Source organism: Coturnix japonica, chromosome 20, assembly GCF_001577835.2.
Source record: "Coturnix japonica isolate 7356 chromosome 20, Coturnix japonica 2.1, whole genome shotgun sequence".
In the NCBI taxonomy this organism is placed as follows: domain Eukaryota; kingdom Metazoa; phylum Chordata; class Aves; order Galliformes; family Phasianidae; genus Coturnix; species Coturnix japonica.
In genome coordinates, this window is record NC_029535.1 from 7,873,922 (window position 1) to 7,897,174 (window position 23,253).

At 43.3% G+C, this 23,253-nt stretch overlaps 1 protein-coding gene across 13 annotated transcripts; it reads left to right on the forward strand.

Annotated features, from left to right (window-relative positions):
- Window positions 1-3,271: 3,271 nt before the first annotated feature.
- On the forward strand, window positions 3,272-19,485 carry ARFGAP1 (ADP ribosylation factor GTPase activating protein 1). 13 transcript variants are annotated; one of them, XM_015881617.2, is made up of 14 exons: window positions 3,272-3,491; window positions 4,563-4,626; window positions 5,233-5,342; window positions 6,126-6,297; window positions 6,418-6,518; window positions 7,151-7,237; window positions 7,777-7,873; window positions 8,946-9,002; window positions 9,326-9,358; window positions 10,592-10,621; window positions 11,977-12,033; window positions 13,623-13,682; window positions 14,778-14,854; window positions 15,303-19,485. In XM_015881617.2, the coding sequence occupies exons 2-14, from the start codon at window positions 4,567-4,569 to the stop codon at window positions 15,655-15,657; spliced, it is 1,296 nt and encodes a 431-aa protein (XP_015737103.1). In that variant the 5' UTR covers window positions 3,272-3,491; window positions 4,563-4,566; the 3' UTR covers window positions 15,658-19,485. The 13 variants fall into 13 exon arrangements, with proteins under 13 accessions (XP_015737103.1, XP_015737104.1, XP_015737108.1 ...); XM_015881618.2 differs by having other exon boundaries at window positions 15,309-19,485; XM_015881622.2 differs by lacking the exon at window positions 13,623-13,682 and having other exon boundaries at window positions 14,784-14,854; window positions 15,309-19,485.
- Window positions 19,486-23,253: the final 3,768 nt, after the last annotated feature.

The following is a 23,253-nucleotide window of genomic DNA, read 5'->3' on the forward strand; positions in this document are numbered from 1 at the left end:
GTCAGATACAATAAGAGACACTTCATTATGTGTGAAAAGGAATACGCCCAGTGAAGAAACCAATTTACTTCACCCAGAAAACTGGGGGCTGAAGAAACTTTGGCACTAACTGTATTCCCAGAATGGTGGATTTCAGATCAGATTTGGAACAAAGACCAGCTTATGTTTTAAATGAACATAGAAAAAACACTCCTCACAAACTGCACAGGGTGGGCTCCTAAAGCTTTGTCGTGTAGTCTTAATATATATGATTTCTTGGCATGGCACAGCACCCTCACACAGAGGCATCTGCCCTTAAGTATCCGAGTGGCCTCATTGGCATTAGTGCAGCTGTTCCCATGCCAATAATGGGATGCTTGCTCCAGTGCTGTGCTCATCGGCATCTTCTGTCTCTGGACACCAGAGACCAGGCAAGCAGCCTGAGCACCCTGATGTCAGGGCTGGGCTTTAGGTTATTCTTTGCAAGCTAATTAAAAAGCCTCCTGTGGACTTCTGGAAAATCCCTTATTTCACTGTGAATAAATATTAACTTAGCTGAATTTGGATCTAAGAGGGGGAAAAAAAATGGATCTTCATTAGGTACATTGAATTAGAAAGTGGATTATTGAGGCACCGTTGGGTGGAGCAGCCCAGAGGCTGCCAAACACAGTGTCATCAGCAATGTGCACTGTGCAACCAGTGATGTGCCATGGGCTGCTTGAAAGCCAAAGGGAATGATCCTCAGGTACAAACGCTGTTCCACAGACCCCCAGATGTGGTTCCACATCCAAAGGCAGCACGTGCCCATCCCTGTGCTGCATGCTCCCTTCCTTGGGACAGCCTTTCTAAGGCAGCACATCACATCCTATTCTTCTGTCACATATTGGACAGAAAGCTCGCTGCCAGTCCCCTGATTGATGGCTCCTTTCCATTGCACATAGCACAATATCACAGAGGGACGTGTTCAGCACCATAGGTTGGGAGCCTTTATGTAAGAACTGAGTGAGCTGCTGCAGGACACTGTGGATGTTCAGAATGAACAGATGAGGGCAAATCCCAGGGAATACATTGAATGTTGTGACATACACTTCACCCATGGTGACCAGATGTGCCACCACTCCAGAAAATGGGCATTGTGATGTTCCAGGGTGTCATACAGACTTTTTTACATAGGAAAGGATTACTGAGCCAGACAGAGAGAGAGATTATGTAATAAAGGGCAAGGACTTTTGATCTTCTTGCTTTAAATCTGTGATTTCTTATAGCTCCCATTACCTGGGATAATGTCAAGGGGGCTGCCCGAAGCCAGCTGCAGCCAACACTACCAAAGGAGAAGAAGGCTTAAGAGTGGTGGCAAATGCACTGCAGAAAATGAGACATCCCTGTGACAGCAAAGCACAGTGTTTTAAACATTGTTCTCATTAGAAACAAAACAATCCCAATGACTTTCATGCTTTGAAATAGCTTCCCAGCAGCCAAGGGTAATCTTTAAGTTTTATCAGAACCGGCGTGTGAATCCTGTTGTTTTCTTTCTGATCCCTGTGAAGCCTTTGATGCTGGGAGGGGATGGTCTCTAATCAGCTTCTATGGCATTTCAACACCTCTTTCTGCATCTGTAATTCCCTAACATTACCTTGCTGAGCTGCACAGCGCATCCCCATCACTGTTTGATGAGGAAGTGGAGGATGGCAGAGGTGGGAGGAGGATTCAGAGCACACAGCGATGTAAGTGCTTTACCCACACCCACCCAATGCACATCCCTTCTTCATAGCAAGGGCTTGTGTGAAGGAAACACGATTGGTATCACACTGAGATGCATTTTTCCATTGCACACCCACATTTCCAAAGGGATGGCCTGGAGTAGAGAGGAGGGAGTGCCCGAAGGGTTAATTCCCATTGGAGAAGTGAGCTGTGGCAGCTGACATTGCTGCCCTGCAATCTGAGTCCCTGGCATGATTGCAGCCACATTTCCAGCTGCAATTTCATGAGGCAGCATGACCAAGAAGTAATTCAATGCAGCTGCTAAAGTCTATGGGTATTGACACCGAGTGATCGCCTGAGGCTGCCATGCAACAGTTGCATTTCTCAAATGATAGGACACAAGAAGATCCAGAAGGGCGAGAGCAGCTTTCCTTTGACTCCAGCTATGAAATGTCACTGCAGAAACACAAAAGATGTCTCAGTGACATACTGGTGGTGCAAGCACATACACCAACAAGCATTCCCAGCTCCATGTGCTCCCAGCTGCATTTCCACATCCAGTGGCAATACCCACTGCTGTCCCTGCCTTATCTTCTGTTATGTTACCCTATAATTTGTTCCTCGCTGCATTTCGTCTGTGGGTGACTCTGGGCATAACAACCACAGCAATGACAGCAGTGCAAAAAGCATTTGCAATTTCATGACAGAGCCAGTTTGTAACTAGAGAAAGGGATGAGTTGGGAATACAGTGAAGGACGCCTTTGTAAATGTGATTAGTATGGTGTCATATATTATCTTACAATAGGTATTTTGCAGAGATGGGATGAGAGCTATGCAGCCAGCCCAAATTGGAATGGCGTGCACTTATATGCTTACTAAGGGAGGCAGATGCATGTGGCTTCCCTTCATTCCTGCTGAAAACCAGACTTTGCACCTTCCATCTCAGCACACAACAGGTTAATGCTGACTGCTGGCTGGGGGCAGCTTGCAGTGTGAACACAGCAGCACTGCTTGGTTGGTAGCAGTATTTTTGGGTCCAGGAAGACCAAAGTGTGCGTTTGGGACACGAAGCAAACAGCTGCCATCAGGAACTCAGCGCAGCATCACTATAGATGGAAAACGTTACCCAACACTGCTCCCCTGAGGCTGTGAGTGCAAGTACCGAACGTGGGATGTGAGCACACAGCCACTGCTTCTATCGACAGCAAAACTGAGATGAATATTCTCATTAGATCTCATCATACAGTGTGTGTGATGGGAACCTCATTGACCACCGGTCCGTGTTTACCTGAAAACAACAGCTCTTATCAAATAGAGCCCACTTTGTCCTTAACTTGGAAGAGCAAATGATCAAAGCAGGATTTTCTTTACGTTTCACTTCTCCCCCTTTTGGACGCACTCGCTGATGGTCCCGTTATCATCTCATTGATGCAGGGGCTGCTCTGCGTGTAGCTGCTAATGGAAATAGCTCTTGTTAATCTCTTATGTACCGATAGTAACGAATAGAAAGCATCACACCTCTCACACCGCCACGTCTCAGCTCCGCCCCAAGCTCCGCCCCGCCCGGCACACAACGGGTTAACCCGGCTCCCACAATCCATCCCTGTTTTGCAACGTCGCCGTTCGCGGCTGCGCTGTGCGTTCGTTCCATTCCGGGCCCCGTTTAGTCCTTCTGTTCTATCTATCTCTCTCTTTTTGCTTTTCTTATTTTAGAGGTGTCTGACCATGTTCTGAAGCGGCTTCTCCCGGACTCGCCTCGGATCCGCACGGCGCAGCTCTCGGTGGAGGAACAGCCCGACCCGCTGTGCTCGGTGAGCAGCCCCTATAGGGTGTAATAACACTATGACAGCTGTTCTGTTAGTCGGGGCAGCTCCATATGGCTTCATGGTGATTCAGGTTGGGCGTTAGGGGATGTTTAGGAGCGGTGATGCTGGTGTGTGTGTGTTGGGGGGGGTTACTGTCCATAGAGATGTCCAACATGGTGATGTAGCACTCAGGGATGTAGCTGTGTGTGTGTGTGTGTGTTGGGGGGGGTTCCCATCCATAGAGATGCCCAACATGGAGATGTGGCACTCAATGATGTAGTAGTATGTGTGTATGTGTGTGTTGGGGGGGGGTTCCCATCCATAGAGATGCCCAACATAGAGATGTGGCACTCAGGGATGTAGTTGTGTGTGTATGTGTGTGTTGGGGGGGTTCTCGTCCATAGAGATGCCCAACATGGAGATGTGGCACTCAATGATGTAGTAGTATGTGTGTATGTGTGTGTTGGGGGGGGTTATTGTCCATAGAGATGTCCAACATGGTGATGTAGCACTCAGGGATGTAGCTGTGTGTGTGTGTTGGGGGGGGTTCCCATCCATAGAGATGCCCAACATGGAGATGTGGCACTCAATGATGTAGTTGTGTGTGTATGTGTGTGTTGGGGGGGGTTTCCATCCATAGAGATGCCCAACATGAAGATGTGGCACTCAGGGATGTGGTTACTGGGTGTGGTGTTGGGTTGTGGATCTGAGAGCTCTCATCCAATCTCAGCCATGCCATATAGAGTCCTGTCACAGCTCACACCAGTTTACATAGTGCTGCTTTTAGCATGCTAGAAGTTCCTACTATGGAAACTCAGGTCGTGTACTGTCTGATTACTGCTCTCAAAGCAAACCTTGATGGGTTTGAAACTTGTGCAGTCTGTGACCAATTGAGTGGTGCAGGCATTGGCTTGGTCCATAAAACATACCTGGTTCATACACCCTCTCCTTTATTGTACCTTATTTCTTTCTGAGCCCTGTTGTCTCACCTGTTGGTGTGTGTAATTGCATTTACGCTGTTCTATTCACAGGTAGTCACTTCAGTATGACTCAGATCTTGTTATTCTTCTTTTGTAGAATCATGGCAAGTCCAAGAACGAGGAAAGTTCTCAAGGAAGTCAGAGCCCAAGATGAGAACAATGTGAGAAAACTGTAACTTACTGTAGTTTCCCAGAGCTGAATTGTCTTTCTGTTTGCTCCACATCTAGTTGCTGTCCATACAAACTAACCTGTGTCTGTGCTTGTATATCTAAGTAATGGTAGCAGAGAAATATGGATGTATTGTGTTTGCATTAGCCCTAGTAACATTGATTCGTAGATGTATTGTAACACATGGCTGTGTGTTTGGCACAAGGCTTTCAGGGGCTCTGAGTGCTGTAAGCCCTGGAGTCCAAGCAAGTGATGTCTTGGGTATAATTAAACTGTCTATTTCAAATAGCTTGATAGAATGCTGCCTTAAATGTGATAGCCCTCAGACAGCTTCATTTTGTTTATGTCTTTCCCTACTGGTGTTTGGTATGTGGTGATTTTATAATACAGCTCAGGTAATTGAGGGCTTTCCATTCAGCATAAATAAACATTTAAGGGAAGCTTATGCTCCTGGGGTGGTGGTTCCAGCACAAAGAACTTTCCCTGCTGAACTTAATTCCTGCACACGACAGTTTCATGACCAAATATTGTACTTTGGGAACTTCCGTGTGGGTGAGAGCTGGTTACGAGTTAGAAATGATTGTTTTCTCTCTTGCAGGTCTGTTTTGAATGCGGTGCGTTTAACCCCCAGTGGGTGAGTGTGACCTATGGAATCTGGATCTGTCTGGAGTGCTCAGGAAAGCACCGAGGCCTGGGAGTCCACCTCAGGTCAGCCCTGCACTTGGGTTTCCTTTGGGGGTTTTATGGCTGTGAACAGAAAGGATTATTATGGAGGGGTGCAGAATATCTTCAGTTTCAGCATTTCTTGGGCACTTCTGCTTTGTGCTCCTTTCCAAAGTGAGCTTTATTCTCTCTGCCTTCACTGGAATTAGCTGGGATCTGCATTGGTGCAGCTGTGTCGTGCCCAGGTCTAGAAAGCAGCATCTCCAGCTGGAGGTTACGACCTTACATTTAATAATAGCACTCTGTTTTTTTGTATATAACTTAATGAACAGTAGCAAGAATTTATGGCCCAGGGTAGAGCTGACGTGTTTATTGCAGTCATGAATGCTCTGGGATGAGGTCATGGTAGGTGTTAGCATAGGCTGCATTAAGCAGTTGAGTTGTCATACCTGGTGGTCATTGTGAGCAGAAGCATGAAGCAGGGGCAGGAGGTGCCTTGCAGGGCACTCACATGTAATATTGAAAGTAGATGGGAAAGCAAAGCTGCCAAGTGAAGTTTTCTTTTACATAGCATGGTAGGTTTCCTGGCTCATTGGAGAAAGCTGCTTTTTCTATCACTTTCCTTCTCTTGACAGTGTCTTTCAAGTGCCAGTACTTTATTTTTGCTTATTTCAGTGAGGATTTGACCGCCTTCTTAAGACACTCTTTCTTTCCATGCTTTGAGAGTGTTTATTAACATTTCTGTACCCCCAAACTTTTTTTTTTTGTCCCTGCTGATGTATCAGGAAGTTAAAAGAAGCCTTTATTATTATTTTAACTGATTTTCAGTTTTGTACGTTCTGTAACTATGGACAAATGGAAAGATATTGAGCTGGAGAAAATGAAGGCTGGAGGTAACAGGAAATTTCGCGAGTTCTTGGAGTCTCAGGATGACTATGATCCCTGCTGGTCAATGCAAGAGAAGTACAACAGCAAAGCTGCAGCTCTTTTTAGAGATCAAGTAAGTTCCATTGTGTATGTTCAGGTGGAAAGCCAGCTTGTCCTTGCTTTACAGGACCTGTGCCTATGTAAGTATGGAAAGTTGTAGCTGGGATTCTGATTGTTTTCCTTCCCTTTTCAGGTTGCTACCATAGCTGAGGGCAAGGAGTGGTCCCTTGAAACTTCCCCTGCCAGGAACTGGACACCACCTCAGCCTAAAACATCTCTCTCTTCCACTCATCGGTATGCACTGTTATTTATTCTCGGTATAGCTTTTGAATCTGCTGTTGCTGATGTTTGAATGTCTGCTGCTTTTATGCTGTTGATGGCATCATTTGAACAAATGTTTATTTTGCTGGAGTGTCTGAATATGAGGAGGCAGAATTTCTGTTCATGCAACTTCTACCCCGCTTCAGCTGTATCTTAAATAATACACCCAAGACAACTGAGCAGGAGGACAAGACATCCTGTTTCTCTTTTGAGTTGCAATGCACCTGAGATTCATTGTGTCAGTCATGTGTAGTGTGTCACAGCTTTACTTTAACTACAGTTCAACTTCAGTTCACGATTGAGTGCCAAGGAGGAAGTAACAGGCTTTTCCTGGTGGTGCTAATTACTAATGGGAGTATCAAAGCTGAACAGCAGTTCTGTTTTTCTGCCTTTGCCTGTATGTTTGTCATTTTTTGCAATAAGGAGTCAAGTTAACTGAAAAAGCCATTTAAAATAGACTTTTAGTGGTTACATTAAAGTTGCCTATGTGCTAAGGCAAAGAAATAATCAATTTTTCACCTGATTTATGATGACATACAACAAGATACATTGCTGAACTTGTAGTTTTTGCATTACACAGTTTCACTGTTTTAATTCTTTTGTAGCTCTGCTGGACCTTCTCAGAACGCAGCTGCCTCTTCTGACAAGGCTTTTGAAGACTGGCTAAACGACGATGTCAACTCCTATCAAGGGTAATGCAATATTAATTAACTTTTTATTTGTGCCTGACACTCAGGATGTTACACTACAGCTGTGCAATTGTGATGCTGATTCACTGGGCCATACTAATGAACAGTTACATCCAAATGTTACAGTGGTAGGTTCCAAACTCTTATTGTATGTAGTACCCTAATGTGTTTTAGACTAAGTTTATCGAGGTAATACTGCTCTTCTCCTTTTTCCTCCCATTTTCTTAAATTGCTTCATAAAGGTTTGCTTAAGTTTCTGGCATGAGTGATCTGTTGGAGAATGATTAAGAAGGCATTATCTTGCATAAGAGATGCCTTAAGTAGCAAGGATTCACCAGTTATGTTTCTGTTAAGTGGGTGGGTTTGTATTTTGGGTGCCAGGCACTTTGCTAATTCAGCAGCTGTCAGCACTAATAGGGTTTTTCTTGCAAGTGTGTTTAAGTTCTGCAAAATGATCGTTCTTTTATGCTTTGTATTTTTGATTAATGACTTGAATTCATGTGTGTTAATACAGATCCTGTTTATTCCTTTTCTTATTGTAGTGGCCAAGAGAATCGCTATGTAGGGTTTGGAAATACAGTAACCCCTCCAAAGAAAGAGGATGACTTCCTGAATAATGCCATGTCTTCACTATACTCTGTAAGAAAATATTTGAGGACTTCTTTGATCTTCAGCAGTATTTCCTTCTGTTTCAAACTCTGTTGCACTGCAAGTAGACAAGGTTGCAAGTAGATGCAATGAAATGCAGAACAGTAGTTCAGTTCCTGGGTGCAGGGAAGATACTGGAGGACTTGAAGTTAAGTATCATATCTGAGATCAGTTCTTAGAGATAAGGAAATGAGGATCTATGAAAACATGACAGCATATGGTTTTACGTTGTTGTTAGTAAAGCAGAGATAGTTGAAAGTTGGGTTGTTGGAAGGAAACAGGGTAAAGTCAGGAGGTGTCATTTACTTCAGAGCTGAGCAGAGCAGACTTTGGCATTTGGAGTCACTTAGACATGTTTTTGACCAGGGTAAGTGGTCATATGTAGAGCATCATCATATGATTTGGACATAGAAAGGCCCTTGTGTTAATGTGCTTGGAAGCTGTATTTCTAGTTATGTTGTAGATTGTAGGCTAGAGAGTTAAAATCGGGATCCACATCCATAATACATTGCAGATGTGCTTAGACAGCAAAAAAGAGGCAGCCCTGTGTTGTCCAAGTGGCTGTCAGCTGTTCTTGGGATATATGACGTCATTGAAACATAGGACTAAAATGCCCTCTTCTGACCATGGATGTGTATTACAGTGTGATTTTAAAGCATTTCTGTGTATTCATCCCAGTGAGGAAACCTAAAATGTAATGTGTTACCTCAACATCCACTCTTTAAAGAAAACATCTGTCCTTTGATGGGATTTATTGAAAGAAAAAGATTAGAATCATTCTTCTTCACTTTCTTTAGCTGCTTTCTTAGAATGATAGTTTTCACCCAGCTGTTTCTAACAGAATAACAGCTGAAATTTTGTGTTTTGTCACAAGTAGTGGACGTTCATTGCTATTTTACAGTTGAGTGAGAGGCTGCCATTTGCTCTCACTGATGGGTGATTCTTATATCCACAGGACAGGCTGTATTAGAGCACATTTTGACTTAATTCGGTATGTAATAGTGAACACTTGGTCTGTTATCAGTATTCATATAACTTGGTGCATTCTTGCTTTCTTTTAAAGGGATGGAGCAGTTTTACAACTGGAGCAAGCAAGATTGCCTCGGCTGCTAAGGAGGGGGTAAGTAAACACAATGTATTTTAGTGCACTTCTTGTGAACTAGAAGTGGTTCCATCAGCATGATCTGGCTTCTAATAGCGATCTGTCTTTAAAAGCATTACCAAGACAGACTAAATCCTGTTTGTTGCACTTCTCTGCCCATGGCATATGAAATACTGGCAATGTTCCTGTCTGCTGTATTTCTCATGTTTCTGAGTGGTCATTTCTTGTAAATTCAATTGTAAGTTTTCCATTCGTTATGGAAAGGATCTCAGCATTTCAGGTGTGTGTGTTTGCTAGGAATAAAACCTTTGATTTTTAAATCTGAAATTCTTTTTTTCCAGGCTACCAGGTTTGGATCTCAAGCAAGTCAAAAGGTGATCATAGATTAAGCTTGATCTCATTGATGTTTAAAAGCCAATTATTGTCATGCATTTGTCTTACTAGTTGATTCAGGCTTGTGTATTTATCTTCATGGTGCACAGTAACTCTTAGGCTCTAGCTCTTATTTCCATGGGAATTGCACTCAGTTACTGTGATAAAATTAAATAGAAAACAGGATGACAGGCTGCTGTATGTGTAACTGTCAGGTGTATTCAAAAGGCAGCAGAACAAAAAGCACTCCTATTTTATTTGTATGAAGCTTAAATGTCTGTCTGAAAGTAGCTTTCTTTTGCAGGTGTTCTAATGTAAAGCAGTCCATTCACAAATTCTATTAAGATACTGCATATGTGAACTGCTTAATATTGTTAAGTTCATTTGATTGGGTGAACTTAAAACAATGAAAATTCCAGAAATATTTCCTCTTTCAAACTAAGGTTAAGACAGAAACAGCTAAACCTGAGCTATGCAGAGCTGTGGTGTAAGCAAGATCTATTTGCATAGAATAGAATTAAATTGGAATGTTAAAACCTGTAAAAGGAGGGGAGTCTTAAAAGTGCCAGTGTTCTGCCACCTGCATGTGGCAATGCTTTGTATAAGGTATTTGACTTGGAGCTGTGACTGCCTGTAAGCGCAGCACTAACCTGGCACGTGGCTGGGCTGCTCTTGTGCCATACAGGTGTGAATCTGCAGGTGTTTGAGCAGGAGATGTGTGCAGTAGGATGGCAGCGCTCCACAGAACAAGCCAAGTTTGTGTGTGACTTTTCACAATGAGCAAAAATGAGAGCAGCCAAACTTTATACCTAAGAGCTTTAAAGTATTCACTGTTTGGCAGGTCTTCCTTTTTCACTTCAGCCAGCAGTTTCCCTTTCAGAGAACTGCTCTTCCTTCATAACACGTGTAAATAAAATGCAAAGTGTACAAATTCATCACATCTACTGACAAGGACCTCAGCAGTGTGGTGTCCTGCGGCCTAAGCTGTGTTATTGAAGCTCACGTTTCCTTCCTGAAATGTGTTCTATCCCTCTGTAGAACAGGCAGAGCATCTTATTGATGGATTTATTGTAAGTGCATTTGATGTCCTTTGACCAAACGTGTTCACTGCCAGTCCTGTCAGTAGATGTGAGGTTGGTGCGACGTAACTTGCCTGAAAGAGTGCTTCCAAATTATTTGCTAAAAGCTGCTTCTTCTACCTTCCTTGCTCTTTCTCTTTTGCTGTCTGGGTAAAGTTTTGGGGCTACAAGCAGCAGCCAGAGCCGGTAACACTCTCACATATGTTCTTGTGCATGGATTCCTTGTCACTGTTGGTGCTGAATATGTGCATTTGCTTTTTTTTTTTTTTTTTTGTGCCTTTTAATTCAAATCTGTTCAGAATAATGTTGTGTGTTTTGTATGGTAACGTTCCTTCAAACCCACTTAAAGGAGGTTAAAATGGATAGAGATATCCAGATAGAGATATCTCTCTCTCTCTGTGCTCAGAAAACATTCTGTGCTTCTTTCCATGCTCCCCATAAACACCGATTTCAGGATTTCCTTTTGCATGTCTGATCCAGGAATGTGGTACTCAAGGCACTACCCTGGGGTGCTGTCTGGAGGCAGGCAGGCTCTTTAATAAACACACTGTGATGTAGTGTTAGCAATGGTGCTATCCAAAACCAACAGCAGCAAAGATAGTGATTTCAAAGGAAACATACCCAAATCTCATTTTTCTTTATTGATGAAATTGTGTGGTTGAGGATGTGGCTTTACATCACAATTCATGCTGATACAAGCAATTGCTTCACTTAGCATGGCTCAACCGTTAGTCTGTTACACCTTCTGTTAGGTAACATCCGCTCAGTGTGATGGGCTGAGTACTTGGCAGGGGGGATCTGTCATATTTGAAGAATCCTATTCAATCCCCTCTGTGGTTTTTCTTGAGCGCTTCCTTTGCCTCACTTCCAGTGCAGACAATGTGAAGCATTTGTAAAACCTTGCTGTCTCAGTTGGAATTGTCATTTTGTGATGACCCTGTGTCTTGTTCTGGGCTGTAAGAGAAGTTTTGGAGTGTGTTGTTTCCTCTCCCTGCAGCCTGAAATGAGACTGTGTGAGTCTTCCAACACAGTGTTGCCTCCTGTGTATGGCTTAGAAACCATTAGCTTATTATTAACAGGTAGCACCACACTGTGAGGCAAAAGAATTGGTGAGGAATGATCAGAACAGATGTAATTCTACATGTGATGTCACTGGGGGAGAACAAGGGGAAAAAATTAGAGTGAATGAAGTCAGTCTTCCCAAATTCTCATCTGTGGGCTCAGCATAGGGCCTGTCCTTAGGCTGTCACTGGTTGATCCATTGCTTCTGCTCCTGCTGTGCGAGGTCAGGTTTTGCTTTGGCTCTGGGCAGCCCCAGCAACCCTCTGCCATGTGTCTCTGGTCTCAGTTGGTTTTCCTCAGCACTGTACTGTGTGCTTTCAGCTCATTCTGCTTGTCTGAATCAAAGCTTAAGGCATCATGTGTTTTTTGGAGACACTGCTGAGAAATGGATCTGCTGAAAATATGGGCTGTTTTGTTGCTGTTGTTTTGGTTTAAAGGAAAACATAACTGACTTTTGTTTTTGTTTTGCTTTTAAATAGGCATCAGAGTTAGGTCAGACATTAAATGAAAATGTTCTCAAACCCGCACAGGAAAAGGTAACTTTGGAACTAGTAAATTCCTTACAGAATATGATCACAATGACTCAGGGAGAGATTGTATCTTCCTATCACAACTTCCCAAGCTCTCAGTGTGTCCTTCTGTTGGGTTGGTTTCTTTCTTCTTATACAAGCTCACTAGTGAGGGGGAAAAATCAAATAACTCAGAGCTAATAAGTGACCAAAGGAGGGTTAATGAATGCATTTCTCCCTGCTATGCTTTTCTATGTCCAAAAGAGTCTGTTGAAGTCTTTACCATTAGATATTCCTGTATAGATTTTATGGTTTCGGTAATGGAAGATGGGCTAAGAGACCCTAAATGAATAAAGAAATCATTTTTGTAAATATTAATAACTATGGCTGTTAAGTTGATAGTCTTTTCCCCCCTCTGCACGTCAGTCTTTGTTATATTCAGCCAAACATCTTTAAGCCACTGTTTGTTCATCTGCTGCCTCATCGGAGACAGTAAAGCTTGGAGCAAAGTGTGTATGTGTGTGCATACATAAATAGGGTGAATGGGCACAGGTTATCAGATAGAAATAATGATCTTGCAACCTTTACTTGGTACTTGTGCAGAAACTTCTGGTGGCTGTTACCAAGTTTTGCATGCATTCTTCAGCAGAATATGGTCTAAAGTAACACTGAGCTGTTCTAGTTGTGCTGTTTCTGGGAAACACAGATAACTCTAAGAACTCACACTATTACTGATCATGAACATACAGCTAATGGCTCTTTGAAAGCACACACAGCCACCTTGGTGAATGTAGGAAGTAGCCACACCAAAAAGCAAGGTGGGCAGTGCTCCTGAATGCTGACAGCACCAGCTTTAGGGTCATAGAGTGGCTTGGGGTCGAAGGGACTTCAAGGATCATCAAGTTGCACCCCCTGCTGCAGGCAGGGCACCCCTGGTTCACCTCACATTAAATGTTGCCTTCCTGTTTCCTGTGGTTAAAAAAAAGAAAGTATTACTTTTACATCTTCCCCATTTGCCATATGTTTGTTCTGTGCTTCTAAAGCAGCCTGGTGTTGGTTTCCAAAGAGAAGCTGAGGCCACTGCTTTGGGATGTGGGTTAATTTCCAATTTGAAAAGTATCTTTTAGTAACAACAGGAATTGACTTGCATTGCTTTTATTAATTCAACATTCTGTACTTGGATTCTTCTGTGATTTGAAATGCTAATTGGGATTTTTCCCCCTCAGTTTATCCACAGTTTCTTTCACAGTGCTTAGGAATGTTATTTTAGGGCAAAACTTTGGGGGAGTGTCTTTGTTTTTAGTGCTTTTAGTTTTTTTTGTTTTTCAGTGTTAGTGTAACACTGCTTTCCTCAGGTTCTGTTTGCCCATAGAGCATTTCATTGTATTTCAAAGGGCTGAGATCTGTTCCACTGGAGACCAATGGATTTTGTATTATCTTAATGGGTTATTATTCGTATCTTAAACTTGTTAGCCCTGACTTAGGGTTACTGTGATTCACGTCAGGTTTTTGTGCTCGTTCATTTCTTGTTACTAGCTGATACCACAAGAAAACTTGTCTTAAGGCTTCAGCAGTGCCCTTTTCGGTGACTAATGACCAATACTTTGATTCATTAGGTGAAAGAGGGGAAAATTTTTGAGGAGGTCACCGTGGGGGTATCGCAGTTGGCCAGCAAGGTATGGAGGGGCCTGCTTCCCTTGGAGGAGGCCAAGCAGTAAGCCAGTCTCCATATTCTTATACAGCACTTTGAATGACCACTAAACTTCTTTAGTCTCTACTTGCGGTGAATAGAAATGCAATTTCCAACCTGCAGTATTTGGGGTACTAAAAGAGCTCTACAGCTTTGATGCAGTCCTTTAATGGCTTCACTGAGGGCACGTTGTAGGGCTGTGAGACAACCAATGTCCTGAACACACAAAGAAAACCTCTGCTGGAGAATATGGAGACAGCTTGCATTGTGTTTGTGTGGTTGAACTTAACTAACGTTGCATACCTTTTTCTTTGTCTTCTTTTGCAATCGTTGCTTGGTTTTGTGGTAAGTGCTCTCTGTGCCTGCTAGGTGCAGAAGTCTTGCAGAATCAGTGTTACTTAGGAGGGTTTGTTTGTCTATTAAGTGCTTCAGATCTTATCATATAACAGCTCAGTGCCTGAAGTGCTGGGAATATTTGAATAAAGCAAGTTTTGTGTTACTTGGTCTGCTTAAAGCCTGGCAACTTGAAATCTGAGTTCTGGGGTTCCTCCTCCATGTCTGTGACTTAGAATAGTGACTTCCATAGGTGTCACTTGTGTTTCTAACTAAATGCCAGTCCAAAATAATAACCCTGAGAGTGGTCAGTTAGCCATACTTGCTCTAGAACTCAACATTTGTCCTGTTCGCATGAATAATACTAGTAAGAATGAGTGAAAGCAGTGTATTAAGTATTAGAGATGTCAATACTAGTCATGTGAAGCATCCAAAGAGTAGTGCTGTCATTAAATTCAGTTTCACGTGAGTATTCCCAACATTTTTGTTACGGAGTTCTAGAAGGCAATACATACAAAAGCCCTTTCTTAAAGAAGTAGATTAAAATGCTGAACTTTATGTACTTCTCATCCAGCAGAGTGGGGTTGTTAAACGCCTTTCCTTTGGATCAACTAGAAATTGCTCATCAAAAGTGTTAATTTTAATCAGTGTAGTGAAATTTTTCATAGTGTGTTATCTGTATCTGAACAAGTGGGAGAATGGGTTATGTTGGCTCAGTCCAGATGAGAAGTGTGTTCTTTCTGCCTAGGTTCAGGGAGTTGGGAGTAAGGGATGGCGAGATGTCACCACTTTCTTTTCTGGGAAACCAGATGATCATTCTGAAAGGTATTTCTTTTTTGTTATTATTTTCTGTCTCTTTAAACACCTCATTTTGTCCCCTCCGTGTTCTCTGCAGTGCAGAGTACCAGATATTCTTTGTAAATGTGAAGAAATTATTCTGTCTTTGGGGGGATAAAATTGCAAGTAGTCCTTCTCTAAAGTAGTTTGGGGGCCCATAAAGCTGTTCTCAGTCTGAGAGCAAAGTAGTGCTCTGCACCTTGATGTTTAAGTGATGCCAAATGCATCAATGTCTTTGTATTGTAGACTGTTAGCACTACATTTGAATTAGAAGAATAAATAGTGCTGTTCTGAGAAATGCATCAAATTCTTTTGCCTTTTGTTTTTGTTTCAGCAAAGCGTAACATTATTGTTTTCCTTGTGGTCGTTCCTGTTTATTGTTGTGTTTGTTATAACTAATTTATTTCTCCCTTCTTCTTTCTCCTTGCCTTGCCAGTAACAGACCAGCTGAGGGATGCAGCTACCAGAACAGTGGAGAGGAGGGCTACCAGAACAATGCTGTAGATCAAAGCTTCTGGGAGACCTTTGGCAACTCAGAGCCACCGAAAGCTCATAAATCTCCAAGCAGTGAGAGCTGGACCTATGTGGACAATTCCACAGAGAAGAAGAGCTCCGATAGCTGGGACGTGTGGGGCTCAGGAACAGTCTCCAACAACAAGAACAGTAACAGCGACAGTTGGGAAAACTGGGAGACCAACTGGGAAAACACAGGAGGGGAGAGCAAGGCCAAAAAACCTTCTAAGGCAACAAAAAAGGCATCTTCAGCTGATGATAAGTGGGATGACTGGTAGAACTGTTAACTTTGTTTTGGTGCAGCTAGGAAAGGGAGACCACACTGGCTGATTGAGAGGAGAAAGTTTTGCACCCATCTGGAGTATCTTGGTTGACTTTACTGATGTGTTACTTTCTGTGCTTTTTCCATTTGTTTTCCTTCTGCCCCAGTCTAGGAAGAAAAAACAAGTAGTGTCTGAATCTTTTATTACATGAAGATGGTTCTCTCGTTTTTATGGGTAGTGAGAAATATATCTTCTCCTTGCACTACTGAGGCTGGGTACACTGACTTTAAGAGCGATCTGAAAGACACGAGCACGTTTTAATGCCATAGTCTTGCATGTGTAAGCTCATAGGTATTCATCCAGCCTTCATATTATTTGAGATGACCAGAGATGTTTAACACAAATAAAGAACAGGCTGTATCTTGAAAAGGCAGCCTTTAAACGAACAAGCTGCAGTTGAGTAGATCCAGCTGAAATGCCTTATGGATTGCTGTGACTGTACGAGGTCTGGCAATTCAAACTGGTCTGTAAGGTACTTTTTATTGGAGCTTTGTTTTTAATCTTTGTGAGATTTTTAGATTTATTTTCTCCCCTTAGAATTAATCAGGAGTCTGGAGGTAGACGATTATCTGTTCCCACTCATCATTTTGGCAGCCTGAGCTATCAAGGGATATTCAGAATGGCTCCTTGTGCACTGTGTAAATTCTTAACCCATCAAGCAAGAATAGCAGCTCTCTTACACAGATGTGATGCAGTGCTGTCTGTCCTCCTTCTTTGCCTTTACCCTTCTCCCGCTCTAAGTATTTTGTAGGGTCTGCTTTGTTTTATTTTTTTATCTTTTTTTTCTTATACCTATCTGTGTTATCTATACTGACAAAAATGAGATCTTCCTGCTGCTTATGGCCTTCTGGACATCTGTTTGGCAACTCAGCAGTGAAATGAGTTAGTAAAAAGATTCCAGTAAGAAAAAATGCATGGAAAATATGAGTACATTGAGGAGAGAGTCTGGCGGTGAGTGCCTTCCAGGATGAGTAGATGTCTATGTTTAATAGTAAAACTTAGATTAAGCAGATGTTTTCCAAATTAATCTTTAATATGTCAAACTGTATCTCTCTCTGTCATGTACTTCTCCATGTTTTCTTCCTGGATCCTGTTAGAGGAATACGATTTTGGAAGCTTCAGGAACTCCTTGTCAGCATTAAGGAATGGGACAGAAGATCCAGTTCTGTCTCAGTTTTGACCCTTGAAGGTGCTTCTCATGATACAAACCATAATGTATACAAAAGACCTGTGATCTTTTAACAGTCGAGGTGTTTGTATTTTAGGGGGTGGATCATAAATGTGCACTGCCTGAAAATAATCAAACTTCAATTCATGACATCATTATAGTCTGCTTTGGTAGCAGCATGGAGTTCATATGATGGACCCTGCGGATCTTAATCCCTACCCAAAAAGCCTTTTATTTTTAAAAGCAATGAATTGTTTGAGCAACTGATAGACCCAAGTTACTGAAGTTACCTCAAATGATGTTCTTTTTTTTTTTTTTTTTCCCCTCATCAAGGAGGAAAAAAGCTCATCACGGAGTTTTTCCATGCTGTAGTGGTACCAAGAAGCCCAAAAATTACATTCAGCAGCTAAAAAAGAAAGGGGAAAGAGGAAGGGGCCTACCAATCGCTCCCAAATGTAGCACTTATTAAAGGCTTACAATCTTTGCAAATACCATACAGGTATTTGTGGCCTGTTTCTCTATTTCTATTAGCGTTACCTTTCAGATAATGAACAAAATATTTTCCTAGACTTCTCTAACCCTGTCCTACAGCAGTTACATTTCTTTTTTCCCCTTTGCTGTTCAGGCAATGCTCTGAAGCTCACACAGTGTGTGGTGCTGCTCAGTGCCCAGGTCTGGGCTGAGTCTTACCTTCTCCTTGGGGACTGGTCAGAGGAGAGGCCTTGGTTTGCAGCACTGCTGCTGGTGCTATAGACAGATGGTTACAGCCTTGCCTATAGGATTTTGTTCTACTAATCCTATTCCAGATACAGCTTTATTATCACTCAGTTGCATGTCAACTAGAACTGTCTCTTTATGCATATACCTCTGTTGCCTATTTGTCACCTGTCCATGGTGCAGTACGTGGCTGTGATGCACATCCTTGAGGGCTACATACCGTGGTGTATGTGAAGGAGCACTGCTGTGCTGACAGTGTCCTTGTGACATCTTGCAGCAGTGACAGCAAAATGCACCTGTTGCATTTCCTGACTGCTGGTATCTGTCTGGAGTGATGCAAAGCTGAATCAGCCTCCTCTGGACAAACTTAGTATGGTTTCTTTTCATAAAGCTCCTGAAATAGCTGATAGTGGGATAAGCTTTATTTTAGTGTTTTCTGTTAGCAGTGCTATGACGTGTTTGCATACGTTCTCAGCTGTGTGCTTTGCCTAGGAGAAAACTGGTTTATTTATATCTCACTTATAGCTATGATTGGTATGAGCCTTTCATTTGCTTTTCTGGTATTACTTCTGGATTTTTAAGACTTTATTTTCTACATTAACGTAAATGGCCAGAGCCCTGCTAAGGTTTTTGGGCATTAATTTTTCTTCCAGTTCAGGAGATGACGGCAGAGCAGTGTCTTCTTTGATGCAGCACCCAGAAGGGGGTTACTGGAAGAAACAAAAACCCAACATCATGACAGAAAGTGGAACAGCAACCACAAATCTTGTGTGCTAATTGGCTTTGGTTTGATGGACAGGTTGGTACAGATTCAGACAAGTCACTAAAAAATACATTTCATCATGTCTTCTGATGGAGAGGATGAAATGAAGCCACTTTCCATTGCACAGCTTCAGTTTTATTGGACTTTTTGTTTAAGAGTGTGTGGTTCAGAAGCTTGTGCTGTTTGAAGTTATTGTGTTATTAGTGGAAGTTTATTAACATCTCCCCTCTTTTCCTCAATTCCTCTTTTTTTTTCTCCTGATCATGAACCTTTTAGGTAGGTGCACATCACTTTCGTTTCAATCCCACACCAGTTATTAGCAGTTCTGAGCCATACAAGCAAACAACCAGACACTGCAGTGGTGGATAGCAGCTTTTGTACGGCTTTAGCTTTGGAAGGCACAGAGCAGTTGGGTTCTTCCAGGTGGCCTGGAATCAGAGAAACATTAAGGTGTTACAGCTGAGTGCTGCTTGCCATAAAGAGCATTTGAGTTGGGCATTGCTTTGAAACATTTCATTTGTGTTTTGGTGCCTCCTAATAGTCACCGTGTTTTCAAGAAGTGCTTGGCCAGCTCTTCGTGTTGGCTGAGACCTGAAGGGTAACGCTGCTTTTGTTTTCCCAGGCAGACATGTAACATTCCATGGGTTCATCGTGTATTTATGAGTGTAATGATCTGTGCAATAACTTAACAAAGTGTAGGTAAAACGTTTCTTGTTTAATCCAGTCCAGGATACAGTTAAAGATACAGTGGTCTTCTTTGCAAATAGCTGCCAGCCAACCAAGGTGTTTCAGTTCTCCCTCTACTTTGGCAGTTCTAAATTCCAGTAATGATGGATTGAGCAATCAATGACTTAAACAGAAATCAAGAATTGAGATGATGCCCATCATTGGAGTTTGATTGTAACGGTTCATGGTGATCTCTCATTATAGAGCCCTTCTTCATTTTTGAGGCCAGCAGAAACCTGGTCAGCCTGGAATGCTGTATCTTTAATTTTCCTGATGTGTTTCGTGTGAAGTTCACAGGAATGGCAATTTCAGTGAACGCTATTCATTGTTCTGTAGAGTGATACCAGACTTGAACTGCAGTGTCATCTTTTAAAGAGCATCATAATAAAGCAAAGAGCTGTGGAGCAGAGCAGTGTTAAGCCCTTTTTCAGGAGACTTCCATTACTTTTTTGAAAGCCTTGGGAAAAGTCATTGGTTTCCATCAGTGTCACTGTGTGGCTTTTGAATGAAGCAGGTCTTACTGTGTTTAGAGACACAGGATGAACTCAAAATAGGGCACTTAATTAAGAAACAAGCAAAGTTCTGTGTCAGTGCCGGTATGTAACTGTCTTTTTGGATGAGAACAATCTGACATTAGCAGTGTGATGGTGTTGGTGTTCTCTGCTGTGGGTGGTGAGGGACAAAAGAAGCTGCCTATGTTGCTGTCAGAGACCACAGCAAGTACTTCATCTGTGTTGTGTAGGGGTTTCATAGTCTCACTTCAAAAACCAATTTAAGAACTTGTGTTAGGAATAGTTGATAACAACAGTGTTTGGATCTTGATTGATGTGAGCTACAAAATACAAATTGAAGTGGTTGCACGTACTTCTATGGATGCTATTTTAACAGCTTGCCTACAAACACTGCAGGAGATGAGGTAGTTTTTCTTATAGTCTTCCTTCCCAAGCTGCCAGGTTCATCTGGCGCATCCTTCAGCTGGTGGTGATGCTTCATGTTCAGATTCCAGTCCACTCCATCAGCGAGACAGCCATGTGGCTGTGCATGTGCCTGCCCTGAGCTTTATATAAGTGGTACAAGGATCCTGAGCTTTATGTAAGTGGTACAAGGATCCAGTCATGCTGACCTGTGGGAGGGAATTGCATTGATTTTTTCCCCCAGAAAAGTGGGCAGTGGGTTGGGTGGCTGCACTATCACCATCGCAGTGATGTGCTGCACTTGTTCCTGTTGCAGTGCTCAGTGTGTGGGATGCAGAGCTTCCCACTGTGGTTGCTGCAAGCAGTGGGATGTGTTGGCTGCAGGGAAGCTTGGAGCCATCCCTTCTGAAAGCATATGGAGGCTTGTTACCTAGAAATGTACAATATGCCATGAAAAACATGAATACTTGCTCTGAGCAGGATGGTGGGTGAAACAAAAAGTCCTGTATAAAGAGAAGCAGAGCTGAGCTGTCCCATTTGAAAGCAGTAAAACCCAAAGGTCCAACCTAAGTGCAGCATCTTTGTCCATCACCTGTAAATCACCGGCTCACACATAAGCCAACACTCATTACTCGTCTGGTTTGGCTTTGCAGGAGGCTGCATCCCATCAGCAGTGCAGGGAAAGAGAGGTCGCCTCCTCTGAGGAAGACACTGGTTCTCTACTTGGGTGATGGATCAATCCACTTATCTCAGTAGCGTGGCTGCTTCTCAAGCAGGGGAATGCAGTGCTATCAGCTCCTTGTAGTTTTCAACCCCCCCCCCCCCTCCTTGTATTTCCCTTTAAGCACTGCCAAGTTGTGCTCCCTCCGAGGACTGCTCAGCTCTGCTGAGGCTGCAGAATGTTGCAGCAGGTAAATTCCCTGCACTCAGCTGCAATGCGCTGCTCTTCAATGGCAAATTTAGCCCTCCACACCAGGACTTCACCACTCAACGTGGGCTCTGCAGTGCAGGTAAGAACAGAGTCTGAACCTAAAACCGCTGGGGAGACCTAAACTTGTTGCCCAACCTGCGGTGCATCTCTGGGTTGGCCACAGACCTTAGAGTGGAGCACAGAAGGGCAACAGCCTCAGATGCTCTGAGAGCCCAGTGCAGGTTGGAGGGATGCTGTGGAGAGGACTCACTTCCCCTTCCTTCCTCTAGAGGGGATTGTGTCCCTGTGCCTGGCTCTAAGGGAGCGCTGAGCAGCTGAATGCAGGGTGATGTTCGGTTTGGCTCTTGTGTCTGCTTATCTGCTTTCCCATCCTGTCCCACCTTGCACTTTCATAATGTGCAAAGCCTGCGTGGCGTTCACCACTCTGACCCCAAGGAGAGACCCCAAGGTGGGTCTGTGTCCCTGTCGTGGTGCTCTGCAGCTCCCAGCTTAACACAGGGGTGACAGCCTCACCCAAAGGTGAACAGCAGAGCCAAACCTGTCAGACCTGCTCTGAATCTTCATACCCAGCACTGGAGGGTGAAAGTTAAGGGCTATTGGAACTTGTAGAGCTCCTTCTGGCAGCTGCTGAGGAATGGGGAAGTGGAGATGATGCAGGTTCCACGTTGTGCTGCGTAAGAGTGGTTTTTCTGTCATCCTTTGCTTTAACTCGTGTGGGTTTTGGTTTTGGTTTGTTGTTTTTACTGAGAACATTCATCAGTTTATTACACCGGTTGGTGTTTGATGTTCTCATTATGGCTGTGCATCCATGAAACAATGCTACTGCAGGATAACTGTGGGGTTTTTTCATTGCTTTCTTGGTTTTGGTGGCTTGTTGGTTGGATTGGATTGGATTGCTTTCTTTTTTGCAAGGCAGGGTTCAATTCTTCATGCTTTTTGGAGAACCCTGAGCTGCAGTTGTTCACAATGTTAAAGGACACAAGGATCCCTCCAGTGGCTGTTTTGTAGCCAAGCAGTCTGTTTTTCCTCTCCTTAGTCTCATTGCTTGGTGTTAGCAGTCTTTACATTGGAAAGAAGCGCTGTCTTTTGCCCTAACGTATCCTCATTTATTTTCTGGAGCCAAAGGGCACCCAATGATGTGAAATCCTCAGCTTAGATTTATAACTGCCTAAATAAGAAACTGTTGACCAGCAGGCTCATGTTCAACCAGCAAAAAGTGATACGTCTGCCCAAACCTCTCAGCCCCTGTTGGACCTGTTGGCTGTGAATGCCCTTTTTGCTAAACTGAATCAAAATCAGTGGGGATAAATGCATTGGGTTTAACAGCCTGCTCCTCCTGAGTTGGTGACCACTTGGGGCTGTGAAATCAGAAGGGTGTGACATTGGAACTGCTGTACTAACAGCCAGCAGCTGCTCCTCCAGGCCCAGTTATTTGCTTGCTGGCCAACAGTGTGTTGGTGCAGCACTGGGCTGTGGGCTGAGCCTGCACAAGGCACACAAGGGTAGCCTGTGTTCCTTGCACATGGGAGTGAGGATGTTTGGGAGAGCCAGGATAGAAGCAGTGTTGTTGATGCAGCCCTGGCTGCTGCTGTTTGCATTGGACAGGAGCGCTGTGGCCGGGGCTTGTTCTGCTCCTCTATCAGCACAGAGCTGGGGGAACACAGCTGTGGGTGCTTGCATCCTCTGTCAGACCTTCCATCCTCACTCTGCCCCCACCTCTATGTGCAGAAACTTCTTCCACCCTCTCTCTGTCTGCTTGGAGAGGTGGAGATCAGAATCATGGAATCACTGAGGTTTGAAGAGACCTCTAAGATCTCCAAGTCCAAGGGTTTGTATCCTCCTGGTACTGCAAACAATAGGCAGGTGGGCCCTTAAGGGAAGAGGGATGGACAGAGTTTACTGATGCTTTATTAAGCTTTGAGTTGAAATGTCCTTTGCTGACACTATTTCCTTCCCCTTTCCCCCCTCCTTTGCATTTCTAAGTTCTGCTCTCTTTCCCAGCCAGCAGCTTGCACTCTGGGTCTAACTAATGGAAATACAGCTGCACATGCATCTAATGGCAGTGATAGCTGTAATTAACCACTTCCACATCCCAGTTCATCTGCTTATTTCTTTACTTGGTACTATCACTGTGAGATAAGCAGAGGAAAATCTCAGGTAATGGAAATGGCAGGAGTCAGTGCCTGAGGCAGATGTAATGGCCAGAGCATCACACAAACAGTTTGGTACTGTCCCAGATTGATAAGTGCCAGCTCTTCTATTCATAGAATCACAGAATGGTTGGGTTGGAAGGAACCTTAAAGACTCCTCACCTATTTCCCTTTGCATTATC

What these genes read in the sequence shown, in the direction of transcription:
- ARFGAP1 (XM_015881617.2), top strand. Translation starts at nt 4,567, where the DNA reads ATGGCAAGTCCAAGAACGAGGAAAGTTCTCAAGGAAGTCAGAGCCCAA. An exon ending in GGCCTGGGAGTCCACCTCAG is followed by an intron (nt 5,343 to 6,125) that starts GTCAGCCCTGCA and finishes ACTGATTTTCAG; the next exon opens with TTTTGTACGTTCTGTAACTA. An exon ending in CCATGTCTTCACTATACTCT is followed by an intron (nt 7,874 to 8,945) that starts GTAAGAAAATAT and finishes TTTCTTTTAAAG; the next exon opens with GGATGGAGCAGTTTTACAAC.